This window comes from Sphaeroforma arctica, assembly GCF_001186125.1.
Source record: "Sphaeroforma arctica JP610 unplaced genomic scaffold supercont1.112, whole genome shotgun sequence".
NCBI classification, from domain to species: Eukaryota; class Ichthyosporea; order Ichthyophonida; genus Sphaeroforma; species Sphaeroforma arctica.
The window spans coordinates 105,668-121,400 of NW_014040446.1; the positions used below are offsets into that span (position 1 = coordinate 105,668).

General features: G+C 45.3%; 1 protein-coding gene across 1 annotated transcript; it reads right to left on the reverse strand.

Moving 5' to 3' along the window:
- Positions 1-426: 426 nt before the first annotated feature.
- Positions 427-12,305, reverse strand: SARC_02483 (hypothetical protein; the record flags this gene model as incomplete). The annotated part of the gene is made up of 9 exons (XM_014303763.1): positions 8,111-12,305; positions 7,483-7,855; positions 6,937-7,139; positions 5,817-6,008; positions 5,429-5,623; positions 4,217-4,300; positions 3,525-3,653; positions 1,712-1,892; positions 427-548 (listed from the first exon to the last, which is right to left on the reverse strand). Exons 1-9 carry the CDS (start codon positions 12,257-12,259, stop codon positions 427-429), a joined length of 5,628 nt encoding a protein of 1,875 aa, XP_014159238.1. The 5' UTR covers positions 12,260-12,305.
- Between the last annotated feature and the right edge of the window lie 3,428 nt (positions 12,306-15,733).

A 15,733-nucleotide genomic window follows, 5' to 3' on the forward strand; every position in this document is an offset into this window, starting at 1 on the left:
ACAGACTGTATATACACGCCATATAAGAGCACAAGCCATACCTACAAGTGGCAGATTATATATACACGTCATATGAGAGCACAAGCCATACCTACAAGTGGCAGACTGTATATACACGCCATATGAGAGTACAAGCCATACCTACAATTGGCAGACTGTATATACACGCCATATGAGAACTCAAGCCATACCTACAAGTCACAGACTGTATATACACGCCATATGAGAGCACAAGACATACCTACAAGTTACAGACTGTATATACACGCCTTATAAGAAGCCCAGTCATTCGAAGCGTGATAGAAATAATTTCAGGATACCGTTCACTCAGGTTGTAGATATCGCATATACGCCATACGAATACACATCTCCACTTTCAGGGCTAGATCAGGAAAAAAATATTAATTAACGTTTTCAGTTGTGTGTCTACCTACCATCCAGCTGGCTCGCGAAAGCATCGAAACGCTTTGAACACGCCCCGGGCAGTAGAAACTGCATGGTGCTGGAGTGGTTGTTGGTGGTGTAAGGTGCACACTCCTTCATGTAGCCTGTGGATGGTCGGGTTGATGAGAGTGTTGAGAAGACTATCAGGTCAGTGACGGGTGATAGAGGGTAAAACCGTAAAACCCTAAATGTATCATACCACGAGTGTAGCATATGCTATTCACCATCTATCAATGTATGTAGAAGATAGGCAGTTCATAAATCATACCACGAGTGTAGCATAAGCTATTCACCATCTATCAATGTATGTATGAGGTAGACAGTCCATGTAGCATACCACGAGTGTAGCATATGGTATTCACCATCTATCAATGTATGTATGAGGTAGACAGTCCATGTAGCATACCACGAGTGTAGCATATGGTATTCACCATCTATCAACGTATGTAGGAGATAGACAGTTCAAAAATCATACCACGAGTGTAGCATTTGATATTCACCATCCATCAATGTATGTAGAAGATAGACAGTCCATAAATCATGCCCGTGCCATCGGCATGTTCAGGGATGGTGTGAACGAGTATAGAACCATCCTTTCAATTTCACGTCCTCTTGCTATTGCGAGGGTGCGCATATACTCGCAAATAGAATCCAAAGCTATCATATATATGCACTACTACACATACACTACATAAAACAATAATACCTGATATCATATATTTATGAGAGTTTCTGATATCATTTATATGCACTTGTACATACACTACATATAACATTAATACCTGATATCATATATACATATACATATATCAGTTCCTGATATCATATACATACACTTTATACACGAGAAGAATACCTGATATCATTTATACGCTCTAATACACACAACAAACACGTCATATATAATAACAATATCTGATATCATATATATGCTCTAATACTCACAACAAACACGTCTTATATAACAACAATATCAGATATCATATATATGCTCTAATACACACAATATACATTTGATGCGATAACAATACCTTGCACGACTCATGAGATGAGATCCGCACGAGTGTAGAAGCATCTTTGCCCATGCGTATCTCTCAACATTACAAATGGGTGAGTGAGTGCACGCACAACAAGCCGTGGTACTAGTAACACGACCACATTAACAATAGTAAACCGATACGGAGTTTTAATATATATATATATAAACTACAAACACTCTACACACAAGGCATGTATACTATACTATACGCACAGAGTGACTGACTACCTTTCACCGCCTTCAAGACAAGCTCGGCCCGGGTGTGGCACCACCTGTCCACATTCACACCCTCTCCCCACTGCGAAGGGGTGTAGGCACTCACAAACAGCAGCGGCACGGTCAGGGAAGCCACATTGTGTTGGTACGCGTTCAACATCAGCTTACGCAGACCCGTGAGAATGGGTGACCGCTGGGTTGGGGACAGACCCCGTGGGACGAAGGCGGGTGTGGTGGTGAGTGAATGGGTGGTGTGTGTGGGGTGTAAAAGGACGGACTCGTAAGTAGTAGAGCCAGGCCCAATTAAAGGCCTATGCCGACTAAGCTATTTGTAGTACCGAACTGATTTCGATGGGATACTCGTGGTCCATCGCTTGATAGGCAGGCTCGATGGTGAACGAATAGGCAGTTGATGTATGATACAAAAAGGCTGACGCATAACTATAGTGCGATCGGATGGGAAGTGGAATCAGTGGTGTTTGCAGCTTCACAAGCTTTCCAGCAGGCTATCATGACAAGTCCACCAACTGCCAGTCGGTATTGGTTGTAGCATTTAAAGCGTTGTAGCGGTAATAAGGATTGGGCATCAAACGTTTTTCCGTATCAAAGAACTAGACGATAACAAGATAATACGACTACAACTATCGGTGTAGACTGTAGCAGAGACACCTAAAGTGCAGGGCATGAGATGCCCCTCTCATAAACAGCATGCCAAACTAAATGTGTTGGACATTTGGTTAAAAATATCCTGGATAATATATAGATGATATCATGTATTATTAGGTGTTATTAAAATATTGAATAATATCCATTTGTTAAGGATAATAATCGTTTGTTATGGATACGCCCAAGTGGCCCAAAAATATGCGCACCTCAGGACAGACTATAATACTCCATCAACACTCTACAGACAAGCGATCGATTCGTCATCCAACTCACTACACACATGGAATCAATTTCGCCACACATGCATTCCTGTATGCGTTTAGCGCGACTGTCAGGATAGGCAATCGACTAGTCAGCATACACTCTAAACACATACTCACATCATATGCTCAACCATCACCACTCAGAAACAGTGCTTTCCTGTAGCGTATTGAATCATCACACTCACACAGATGCACAACCGTTCATACAAGCAATACTCACCATACATACATAAGTGAGGTTGCCCATATAATACTCTCCATACATACATAAGTGAGGTTGCCCATATAGTACTCTCCATACATACAGAAGTGGGATTGCCCATGTAATATTCATCCTACATATAGATATTGAGTTGCCCAAGTAATACTCGCCATACATACAGCAGTGGGGTTGCCCAAGCAATATCCACCATACATACAGAAGTGAGATTGCCCATGTAATATTCTGCATGCATACAGAAGTGGGGTTGCCTATGTTATACTCACCATACATACAGAAGTGGAATTGCCCATGTAATATTCTGCATCCATACAGAAGTGGGGTTGCCCATGTGATATTCACCATACATATAGAAGTGGGGTTGCCCAAGCAATACTCTCACCATACATACAGAAATGGGATTGCCCATGTAATACTCACCATGCATACAGCGGTGGGGTTGCTCATGTAGTAATCACCATGCATACAGAAGTGTGGTTGCCCATGTAATACTCACCATGCATACAGCGGTGGGGTTGCTCATGTAATAATCACCATGCATACAGAAGTGTGGTTGCCCATGAAATAATCTACCATACATACAGAAGTGGGGTTGCCCATGTAATAATCCACCATACATACAGCAGTGGGGTTAAAAGTAGGGCTACCAATATGAGCCCTTCCGTCCCTCACATACCGCGCTCATAGTCTTCGACATCACTTCACTGTTGACCATCAAATGGTACACCACAGACACATTGTTCAGGTTGGAGTGGCGTGTGATGTAGAAATCGCCCGGCAGCATGGTACCGGAATGTTCGCGAACCTGTACGTCGACGAGAGGCACAGATAAGATCCAACTTGAGATACGAAATACACGGCACGCCTGGGGCGGTTTAGGGTCTGGTCGAAGGACTGGGTATGAACGTCTTTGATAGGTATAAACGTTATTAAAGGGATATAAACGTTCTTGATTGGCATAAACGTTATCGAATATCACTGCGGATGGGATGAACTTTTACTCCTTATTGGATGTTGATGTAGTTGTATAACGAAAAGGAAAAAGGCAATTCTCTCTCGCATTTGGTAACTTTTGCCGCGACAATACAATGCAGATGTTTCGAGCATAGCCTGTCGCATTGGATTCGGTAGCCTTGTAGCGTGATTCTACCAAGCAGACAAATTAATGCATACGACCCTTTAGACTCCTATATGTGATATAAAAGCTTCGTTTAAGTATATATATATATACATACATACCTATATAATTTATAATATATATAGATATATATATAGATATATAAATATATACGGATGACGCACTTCTCCAATGCGAAACAAACACAACACAAATGAGTGCTGATACGGCATTGAGGAGCACACCCACACCTGAGCCAATTGACGACGGAACGATGAGAAGTGCAGCTCAGTCCTGCGCTCGCACAGCTTAACAAAGGCTTGGCCCTCTGCGTCCTGCACGAGAACGGTCACAGTTAATACCACACCTGAAAACACTCAAATACGGGGCGCTCGCTTGTAGTGGAGTGGTATGAATATTGTGATGTACTATGGCGTAGGAATGCCTGGATCTGATATAATTATCTATATACACACAGTGTGATAAAGATCAAGGACCTGGTCCTCTAAACTGTGCACACGAATGGAACAAAGCCACTATTGCACCTAAAAATACACTTGTAAATGTACTTTGTTGTATGTGTACAGATTTGAAGTTGTAAACGCGTTGATTTGAGCTATCTTCTATACGCACAGGCTAAAAAATGTCCTGTCCTGTCGAAAGCCTACACCAGGACCGGTTGGACTGATTTTGTAATCTAAAGTACTCTTTCTAGCCTTCAAATCGTGAAGATATTTTCTGTTCAACGGTTGTACGGCTTTTAAGGGTAGACGGAGGAACTTGCCCTGAAATAGAATACAAAATCGATCGTAGACTGGTAGGACGACAACTTCCCGGCCCTTTCATGGCTGCAATAGGTGGCCAAACCAATCTCAAATGCAAAGACTCGATGCCAAAAACGCAATTGAACATGAATATACAATAACAAAGCAGCAAACGTAAACTTGTTCTATTTACGTGCTTTGAGTGACGCACGCTCTAATGTGCACAACCCGCTCAAGCATGAAGCCAATGCGATAAAAGGGTAGCCCGGCGGACATTCCATCCCCAGAAAATGGACAAAAATTTAGAAACAGCGATTTACTAAACCTCGCAAAACGTAACTTGACACCAGCTACCTTGACATAAACGTACTCGACACCAATGATTCTGATGTACACAGATCCAGACATCTGAACGTAGGCATATCTCAGTATTTGCTACGATGCGTTTGTGCAGCGTACCATGACACCATCGATATTCTCATATACATACAAACTTATCCCATCAGCAATAACGTGACAATAACGTATACGATAGTAACTCTGGCATGACTGTACTCCCCCTGAGCGTGCACCACTACTTACTTCTACTTGATCTTACCTTCACTTTTACCCAAGATTTTACCACCCTTATATACACATAAAACGTTATGAAACGGCGTGTACGGTAAAGTTATACACAACATCACACCGTCCACCTACTCGGTAGGGGGCGTCCACATCCACCAGCAGCACCACGCCGTTGAACGTATCGGAATAGAGCGACATGGCTGTCAGTAGTCTCAGCTCTGGCCCTTCGCGACTGAGCAGCACGTGCATGTCACAGCACAGCAACCGCAGAAGATGTGACGTTTTGCGCTGAGCCCCCAACTGGATGGAGAAGCTCTCCTGCTGCGTCTGTGGGGCGGGTGTGTTTGATTAGTCTTGCGTACGCTTGTAGGCGCAGTGGGTGTTACCTACACGTGCTATGTTAGGTTGTATTAGAAATATAACCTCTTTAAACTAGGCCTTATACATGAGCCCCCCCAACATTGACATTCTCTGATTTGCATACAGATACCTACGTTACACATACGTATGCCCTACCCACCTCATTCACATCTAGGACCGGTCCACTACCCGTACGCGACTTGCAACATCTCCGATCGCTTTCTGAGGTGGTCTTGAGATCCCCCTCCATATCAGACACTACAGCTGAGGTGTAGTCCCCCTTACCCACCCACTCACGCAGTTGTCTGCGTTGTGCATCCATCACACTCTCCAGCTTCGACTGCCAGCGTATCTGTGTGTATTTCAGGGGTGGAGGGATGGGTGGTAACCTGGGTTGAGCTTCAGAGAGATAGATAATTAGAGTGTACATCTAGTCATCTAGGGGATACATCTGTAATTATACATGGGATCGGTGCGGACCTGTTCACGTCCCGTATGTGCAGGAAACGGAGCGAGATTCACTCGGTACTGTGCAGATAGACTAGACAACGCGTGACAAAACATCATTCCACAGGTGGAAGTGGTGGGGACTACATAGCGGTGTGTGAAGGTTATATACGTTATATACGCCTGCTTACAACCGCTCTCATACTCCCTTGCAAAGGTTTGGAGAGTTTCACCCTTCGGACAGATAGCTTGAACATATCATATCTGTATGCGTAAACGTATAAAACATGCCTCGTGTTGCTGCAGTGTAGCATTGTTGAGCAGATCACCCAGGTACAAAACAAACACACGCACATAGACACTCTCACACACGTAAAGTAAACCGCATACGCACACGCACACCCACCCACTCACATTCACAGAGACAAAAGATACATACCTTCAACAGCTACCTCCTCCTTCGTACCCACACAACACGCCCACACCCATACAAACAAAATATACTCACCTCAACAAATGCGCCTCCTCCTACGCACACCCACAACACCCCCACAAACAAAATATACTCACTTCAACAACTGCGCCTCCTCCAACGCACACCCACAACACCCCACACTACACAAAACAAAATATCCTCACCTCAACAACTGCGCCTCCTCCTATGCACACCCACAACACCCGCACAAACAAAACATACTCACCTCAACAACTGCGCCTCCTCCTACGCACACCCACAACACCCGCACAAACAGAATACACTCACCCTCAACAGCTGCGCCTCCTTCTACGCACACCCAGAACATCCCACACCCGTACAAACAGAATACACTCACCCTCAACAGCTGCGCCTCATCCTTCTGCGACGCCTCCTGTTCCTGCAGAATGGCGTCGTTGAGCAAATCGCCCAGGTTAGTGTACAGCGCATCGCGTTCACTCTTGTGCACAGCCCTCTGCCGCACCATCTCCTTCTTGCGGCGCATGCGCAAGCGATGGATGACATTGTCGAAGTTCTCCTCCAGCTCAAGTAGCTTGGTGCCTGTACGGAGTCGGGTTGATGCAATAGCCGTGTACATGCAGTTAGGTATCTATCACTGAGGGCGTTTGTGTGAATTAGGTGAATTAGGCTCAGGTTTGAGGGTTTAGGTTAGGGTGTGGGACGCGATTTGCACACCACGTGCGAATTCTAAAGTCCAAAGGACCGATAGGCCGTGCTTTCGCAGTGTGCATTCGATACCAAAACTCTACGCCACGTGAGCACGCAACGACCCACACTTCCGTTCACGTTTGAACCGACACGGAACGGAAAGAAAAGAAAAGTATGCACGGTGACGGTGGGGTATAACCTTACGCGGAGACCTTCTGCAGCACAAACAGCTTACCCGAAGGAGAGTGCACCAGCGAGTGGTAGGTGGCTGGCCAATGTAAACTGTCGGTGCAATGCCCATCGTCTGGAGCCTCGGTTGTGGGTGCGTATACCACGCATGTGGTCCTGAACCGAGTTGCCAATGTCTTGGCCACAGCCGCGACGGGGGGTTTTGAAACTTGACAGGGGTCTTCTTGGGGCTTATCTAATGTTTGTTCCTCGTTATGAGCTACATTGATGTGGGGCGTATTTTGGTCCTGGCCGGGGGTTTTTAGAGGCCTATGCAAGGCCGCACTGCCGGCGGAGACGTTGGTGGGAACGAAGATGGGGATGGAAGAACGTGCTCCCACCTTCAACAGAGCAGCTGCGCACATTTCGTCCATTCTTCTCTGAGAAGCAAATAAACACTGTCAACACGCGCCCAATCATATTGCATTTCGAATACAGGTGGCCAGACGAGTCCGGCACAGACTTTCTACCAGCTCCGGGACAGAAGGGGTGAGTGGTACAACCAACACCCACGCCTCACGCGGCTTGGCATTGCACACAACACAACACAACACAACACAACGGGCACTCACAGAAAAGAAGAGAGCAGCACGCTGTGCAGCTAACACCCACCCAGCGCTTACATACACACGCACCTGTTTAGAGGAATCGTCGTCTTCCATACCCACACCGAGTACTGTGGCCGCGGCGTCGTCTGGCTTTAGGGCCTCCACAGTTGCGTTGTGCGGGGTCACCTGGTTGGCAATATTTTGGGCCACAGCTGCGGTTATACTTGTAGGTGATTTGCTATCCTCAGGTTCTTCTGAGGAATGCTGAGGTTGTAGTGCAAGCCGTGTTAGTTCCTCGGAACTACCTAGTGATTGCAGCTCAAGGGTCGTTGATGGGGTTAAGTCGCCTACTGCAGCTGTCTCATCCCTTGCCACTGCCTTGTCCACCACCATACTAGCTTCAACCAAGCACCCTTCTTCTTGTTCCTCCAACCATTCATCGGGTTTACCTACTACCCCATCCGCTTCAGGCACATGATCATACTCCACTTTCTCCGATACTTCTGGGACTTCCCTATCGCCAGTCCTCACTTCCAAATCACCGCTGTCAATGCGAGATACGTCCCCACTTGTACTGTCGTCGGATACAAGCCCCAACGCAGGTGCGATCGGATTCACTTCCGAGTACTCCTCTGTCGTACCGCGTGTCGTATTGTCGGATCTCGGTCCGATATCTACAAAGGGCGTCCAGCTATCTGGTTCCTCTGCTACAATACTTTCTTCAGCAGTGACAGAACACACATCACTACCAGCCGTCGGGCGTGATACTAGCACCGATTCTGCTGGTGCGGGGGCCGTTTTGTCCGCTACGAATTCAGGTACCGGGGCTACCGGGGAGGACCGCGGCGCCTCCAGGGTGTCCAATTGTTTAACCTCTCCCACCGCACTACCACACACATCCTCATGAGCTGAGCCAAATCTCACTCCGTCAGACTCTCCAGTCGCGTGCTCCATGCTCTCTGCGCCGGGCGTGGCTTCCGCAAAAGGTGTCCATACGTCCGGGTCGTCCGCAGAGATACTGTTCTCAGCAGAAACCACACACATACCTTTGTCAGCTGAGGCCCAGGCCTCGGACCCTCTCTCTGCCCTACCGGTCGCAGGATCGCTCATCACGGGATCGGGGTTCATATACGGCTGAGGTTCTACTTCATGCCCTTCAACACCGACACCAGACGCGAGTAAGACACTTCGCGATGTAATGCTAGCTCCAGCAGTGCTGTAACCTGTGTCACGCTCCGTAGTATCCTCGGTTAGAGGCCCTCGAGAGTCACTGCTGCTGCCATTATCACAGTGCATCTCATCTGTTACACATTGCCTTACGGAAGTGTTTGGGTTTGTAATTCCATGTGAAGGCAAGACCCCGACCGTACCCTCCGGTGCCGCACAATCCGGGGGTGTACCTACGTTATTTTTACCCAGGTTATCTATACCTACGCTGCCCACCCCGTGCTCTTCATCCTTGCTGACGACCTTCGTTGCACTGCCTTCGGTCAAGACTTCAGCATCTGTGTCTTTGGTAGTGGGACTACTATGTGCTGTAGTGTTGTCGCTACTTTTTACCAGGACATCCGTACCTGTGCTATCATGATTGGAAGTATACGGGAATGAACTACCATCCCTCTCTCTGATTTCTGTATCTCCGGCGTCAATGACATCCGTAATATGTCCAACCCCAATTAGAACCCTAGGACCTAGCACGGGAGTATCATCCAAAGCCTTGCTACATACAGAACTGCCGTCCTCTGGTAGTACCGCACTTCCACTGTCCTCCTTGGGATAACCGTTTGGCGAACTACAAGTTACTGAATCATGAGCCTGTCGGCAGTCTGGGAGACTACCATTCATCATATAGCCATCTATGCCGTCTGCCGAGTTTAGCTTCCCCACCACAGGACTACTATCCGGGGGCGTCACCATCTGATCTGGGTGGTTGTTGTCCAATACTAAAGCAGCATCCGTGAGACCGTCTGTACATCCACCGGCGTGCCCAGGCGACTCGTCCGTAGAGCCAATCCCTTCAAGTTGCGCTGCGCAGTTAGCCCTTGCGTATCTGGTGGCATAAGCCACGCCTATACCATCAGCAACGTCTGCAACATCAGAGGCCTCCAGTGGCAGGGCAGGCAAAGGAAGCGCCTGTGCTTGCACTATGTTTAATACTCCTGACTCGTCTCGCGCATGTGTATCCGTAAGCACATGCTCGTGTTCAACTAGCCCGTTCACAAGCATTCTCCCGGGTGCAGCGGAAACACAGCTATACAGCGACTGAGCCCCACCCTCTACTTCAACCGCACCACTTTGAGTGTCCTCCACCGTCGACTGGATACCACGCACAACATCAATACCTTGATCAGATATGCCTGAAGGAGAGGGGTGCGTGGCCATAAGGGTGTACGTACGCATGAGTTCTATCTCGTATTCCAACAGCATGACTTGTATCGTCACACTAAGGGCATTCTGTTCTCGTTTCGTTTGCGCCGCTCGAAGCCGGTCTAATTCCATCCTTTTTGCACCTGCATAAGGACGTGCTTGGTGTGAGCTATCAGTACTTGGGACAAAACCAGTCCCTTTTTCTTCGTTCGGGTCCGACATGAGGGACCGCAACACACGCAGCTCATGCATGTGTTTGCGTGCTACAGTCGCCAAGGCGTTCCCGTCAGCCTCAGTCGCTCCGTCTTGTGATTGGCTCGCATCGAGATTTATATCTGAAGGACAAGTATAAACAGGTCTCATTATGGGTACGTCTGTGCTAACACCCACTTCTGGGTCCTTTAACCAGTTCGGTATCTCCTTAGACATATCCGCATCAAGGTCGTTATCAGCGATGACTCTATGCTCACTGTGAGTACTGTCCGTGCTCTGCACCAATCTGGAAGCGTGTTTGACAGAAAGCATTTCTTTCTCAGGCAGGCCAGGTTCGCTCATTACCGTCTCATATGCATCCACACTGCCAGTATCATATATACACGGGATCCCCACTAACTCATTCGGACTATCATATAACCCTTCAATCGGCTTAGCGCTACACTCATCTGTCACCTCTCTGGGTGGGGTGCTATCGCTGCTTGATATCCTGCTTGTCGCTATGTCTTCTGAGTGAAGTTCTGTACTAGCAGTTGCTTCACCATTACCTACCACTAGTAGGTCTCCCGCACACACGTCTTCGCTACCCTGTTCACCAACTCTTGCGATGTGTTCCGCATCGAAGTCTACATCGTGTACTAGTGATGATGACGGGAGGACTGCTTCTGGAGTTTCATTATTGCCACAAACAACCACCTCCTGTTCAACAGAGTCCTTTGCACGTGCCATGTGCACGAATTCCGGATCCACCACATTAACACCAAGTGTCGATATATACTCTTCGCCCTCCGTTACGCGACAAGCGCCACCCGCACGGACCAGAGCCTGATCTAATACACTACCAGCAGGTGGCAAGGTACTTTCTTCGCCTTCCAATACGTGTCTAGAATTACCCGCATTGTCCAAAGTGTTATCCATAGCATTACCAGCAGGTGTCAAGATACGTTCTTCGTCTTCAAATACGAGCCCAGCGCTACTTTTCGTTTCAGAATAGGTCGGAGGTTGTTCAGTATTGACATCCCGCGAAGGTGTAACCACATCAGCAAAAGATGTGGCGTGATCCGTTATATGGCTGTGGTCTGCAGCGACTGGTAGCTGGCTCAGGGCAATTCCATTTAACTGCACAGAGTCATTCTCAGAAGCGTTATACGGACACACGCCGACTGTTGCACTTGTAGTGGTACCATGTACTTGGGTATGCGTGGGCTGCAAGGTGGGTTCTGGCACCCCAATACCTGTACTTCGAGTAGGCGTACTGGCTGGAGTGGCAATGCTCACTTCTGTGTCCCCAATGGTATCCATCTTCGTATGTGTAGTAGGGCGATCGCCACCGGTGGCTAATAACCTGACCACTTCTGAGGCTGGCAGCGTGTCTGCAAGTCTCTGCACTTGGTAGTTATCTGAAGGTGGGGCGGCATTATATACATACGACTGTCCTCCAGCCGCATGGTCCCTCTGGTGAAAGCTGTTCCAATTGTCTACCGCACCCAAGCGCGAAGCCTGCCCAGCCCCTGCTGTACTATCTCCAGCATACGGGCCTGAATCGGAGTTTTGGGAAGATAGGTGACTCGTACGATCCTCTGACACGCCCTGATGTGGCGCACGATGGTCGGTTGTATCCGGCCGCCTCCTGTCCAGTTCATAACCCTCGCTCATGTCCTTTGTTGGGTGTGTATATACCCAGCTCCCCGTAAGTCTTTGTAGAACCCCTCGTTAAGAACGACCCTTACCAGGAAGTCGGTTTGATATGATTCGTAAAAAAAAATCGTCATTAAATTCAGTCACAGAGCATAATTGGTGTTTCGACAAAGGTGGGGATAAAAGGTGGTTATACGGCAAAGGTGGGGATAAAAGGTGGTTATAAAACAAGGTGGGGATAAAAGGTGGTTATAAAACAAGGTGGGGATAAAAGGTGGTTATAGATTCAGGTGGGCGAAACGGTTGGTATAGTTATAGTGGGTATAAAAGGTGGGTATATTTATGGTTGGCTTAAGAGTTTTCAAGAAAATATGACTGAACGAACTATTTAAAACGTCCGTAGGACGATTTATGTATGTCCAAAAAAAAAGAGAAAAAACATTTAAAAATAAAATAAAAATAAAAATGGTTCTGCTATATGAAAATTTTCGATGACGACCGTCCGGCTAACCTCGAACCGTTTTCCGTTAAAACTTTTATAAATCGAATAGATATACGCTTCCGTTCAACTTTTATTTCATTTGCGGTCCTTTGTATGCTCCTAGGTAAATATTGAAGTGTGTACCATGTTCACGATACGAATCAGTCCTATATAAGAACTTTTAGGTAGACCCTTCTGATCACATTAAAACCGTTATAACGTTGTAAATTGAAAACGTATGCGTTTACGTTCAACTTCTTTCCCGTACCCCCATAACGTTATGAGCTTAGCCGTCCGGGCGTCCGTCAGCCTGTCAGGCGTCAGTTCGTCACTGTCACTAACTCACAGTCTCACAGATTCACTCTGTCACGCTGAACAACAAGTTTCTAATATTTTTACTTTGCAGTTTGTCTTTGCATATATTTAAAAATAATAAAAAAATATATGTTTACCACAGTCCTCAGGAGTCAGGACTCAGGAGACAGGAGTCAACTCATATATATACCGTAAGTATTTAGTTGATTGGAGTACACTCTGACTCTTTTACTTACGCAATAATGTTAATAAAGCACAGTATATTACGTCATAATATTTCATTTCAAGAAAGTACTATCCAATTAAGAAAAAATTACAACTTCACATTTCACAAGTCACAAGTCACAAGTCACAAGTCACAAGTCACACAATCTCACAACTCACAGTCAAAACACTGCAAGAAAAAAAATACATAGAACAAAACATACATATCTCAAAACACTGAAAAGGGAAAACGGAAGTCGAAATGGTTCTGTTTGGCATTTTTTATAAAACAAAATAAATTTAAGATTTGGAGTACTATAACTCATACAGTGAGTAAATCGAGTTTTACGAGTAGAAAGTTTTACCTCTTACGGTATTGGATAAAAAGGACCGAAATTGCGAGGGATAGAAAGATTTCAGACTATTATTTTCAGTACATACCATATTTATTGGATTATTGGATGCTCATTTCAGTGATTTCACCTATAAAAAAATCTAAATATAGGAGGTCTGAACAATAAAAGAGTTCATGTCATGGCCTCATGGAGTCATGGCTCACGGCCACATGGGATGTAATAAAAAGTCTCTTTTTGTAATCAGCTGCTGCTCAATACAATTTTGCCTATATGTTATAAACTTTATAAAAAATGTAAACGCAAAAAGTTTTGTATTTTTTTAAAGCGTTTTAAAGTATATCGGGGGCAAATCGACTGTGAAAAATTTCCAAATTCGCACCTGAGAAATTGACCTTTTTTAATGAAAAGGAGATTTGAAACTATTCACAACTAACACAAAGTGAAAAATAGGACAATTTGTGACAGTTAGGCTGCCTCAAAAAATGTACCTATTTGTAGACCAATAGAACTATATTTAGGGCGTAATGTGGTTAGATCAGCTGTATCATATTTTATTTGGAGTGGAGAAGATTCGGATTTCGGGGGCTTCGAATTTTGATAGAAAAAATTGGATCATGCAATCCAGGTCCTGGAGCGAGCCGTAAATGCCAATAAAAGCTCAAAAATGGACAATATTTGAGCGTGTCGTTGTAACTCCCTGAACCGATCAGTCCCGATGTGATGCCGAACCTCCGAAAATATTGGACTATTAGACGAAATTTAGCAAGTGCAGCGAATGGCACAGTATTTAATATTTATTTTTTCCATAAAACCAGGACAACTTGGGCCCTCAAATGAGTATATCTTGCCGACTCTGAATACAACCTATGTTTGGAGTATTAATATTTGGTTCGATTTTGATCTAAATCTCTCTCACAAATAATAAAAATCATATTCACTACACTCCTGTTTCCCTGACCCCGACGATCTTACGTGTGCACATAATATTCACACACATAATATACACACACGCAACCACTTGAATTTCACTTGCCTCTAATTATAAATACAACAGCATACAACATTGTAGCGAGCTACTCCACACTAGGGAATTGTTATGTAGGAAGAGGCATTAATAGTGTGACACGCACGAGATCAAAGACACCATGTCGAGTGAGTATGGATGGGCACTCAAGAGCTTGGACGGCGATCGCTTCAAGGAGAGAATCCTTCCAGGCGGCGAATATGACGGTGTTGACCTACAGAAATCGTCGATGAATGCTGAAGTCATTGCGAGGTGCTCGGGACCGAATTCTTGCCTGTAAGTTCTGAAATGAGATGCTTGGATTCGGATAATCTAGACATAAGGTTTCAAGGCATGCAGTTGGTACTATAGAAGGGTATGTTGATGTAATGAATTTTCAAAAATTAAGTTTGTACAGTGAAAATTGTATGCTCGGTCTTTTCACAGTGCCACAAATATGTGTGTTTCTACGAATTGAATTTGTGGTCCATACTGCTGCGTAACTAACCAATATTCAATCAAACTTGGCACACTGTTACTGAACAAATATCACGAATATGTGTATGCTCATATATATATATAACATCGTTGTTAGTGTCACTGCTGTGCGTGCTATTGTTACTAGGGATCAATGAACTTATCGACTTTAAATCAACATTCATTTAGATTATAGCTACACATAGCAGATCTGTAACGTGCAGATTATAAACTACTCAGCTTGCACTAGTTACTGCTGCAAATATCCATCACTATGCTGAGTGTATTCAGACACAACCCTGACAACTTATAGTCATATGTGCTATCTGATTTAATTACCACAAGAGAACTTACAGCGTTGTGGAGATCTCTTCCGTCGATTTGATAGAACAAGATGTATTCGTGTACTCGTTTTAAGACACTAGTCGACAATATTGTACAACAAGTCTTGTTATATTACGTGGTAATCTGACACTGATTTATATCTTTCTGCGATTACTGCAGTAAACAATTACGTAATTGAGGTATGAATTTCTTAGAATATACTTGAGTAGTAACTCACACGACACTGTATTGTACTTGTGCGTAATCGAAATGCACCTAATACATAAATACACACAACTTGCTGTATGCGACTTCCATATTGTGAACTCTGT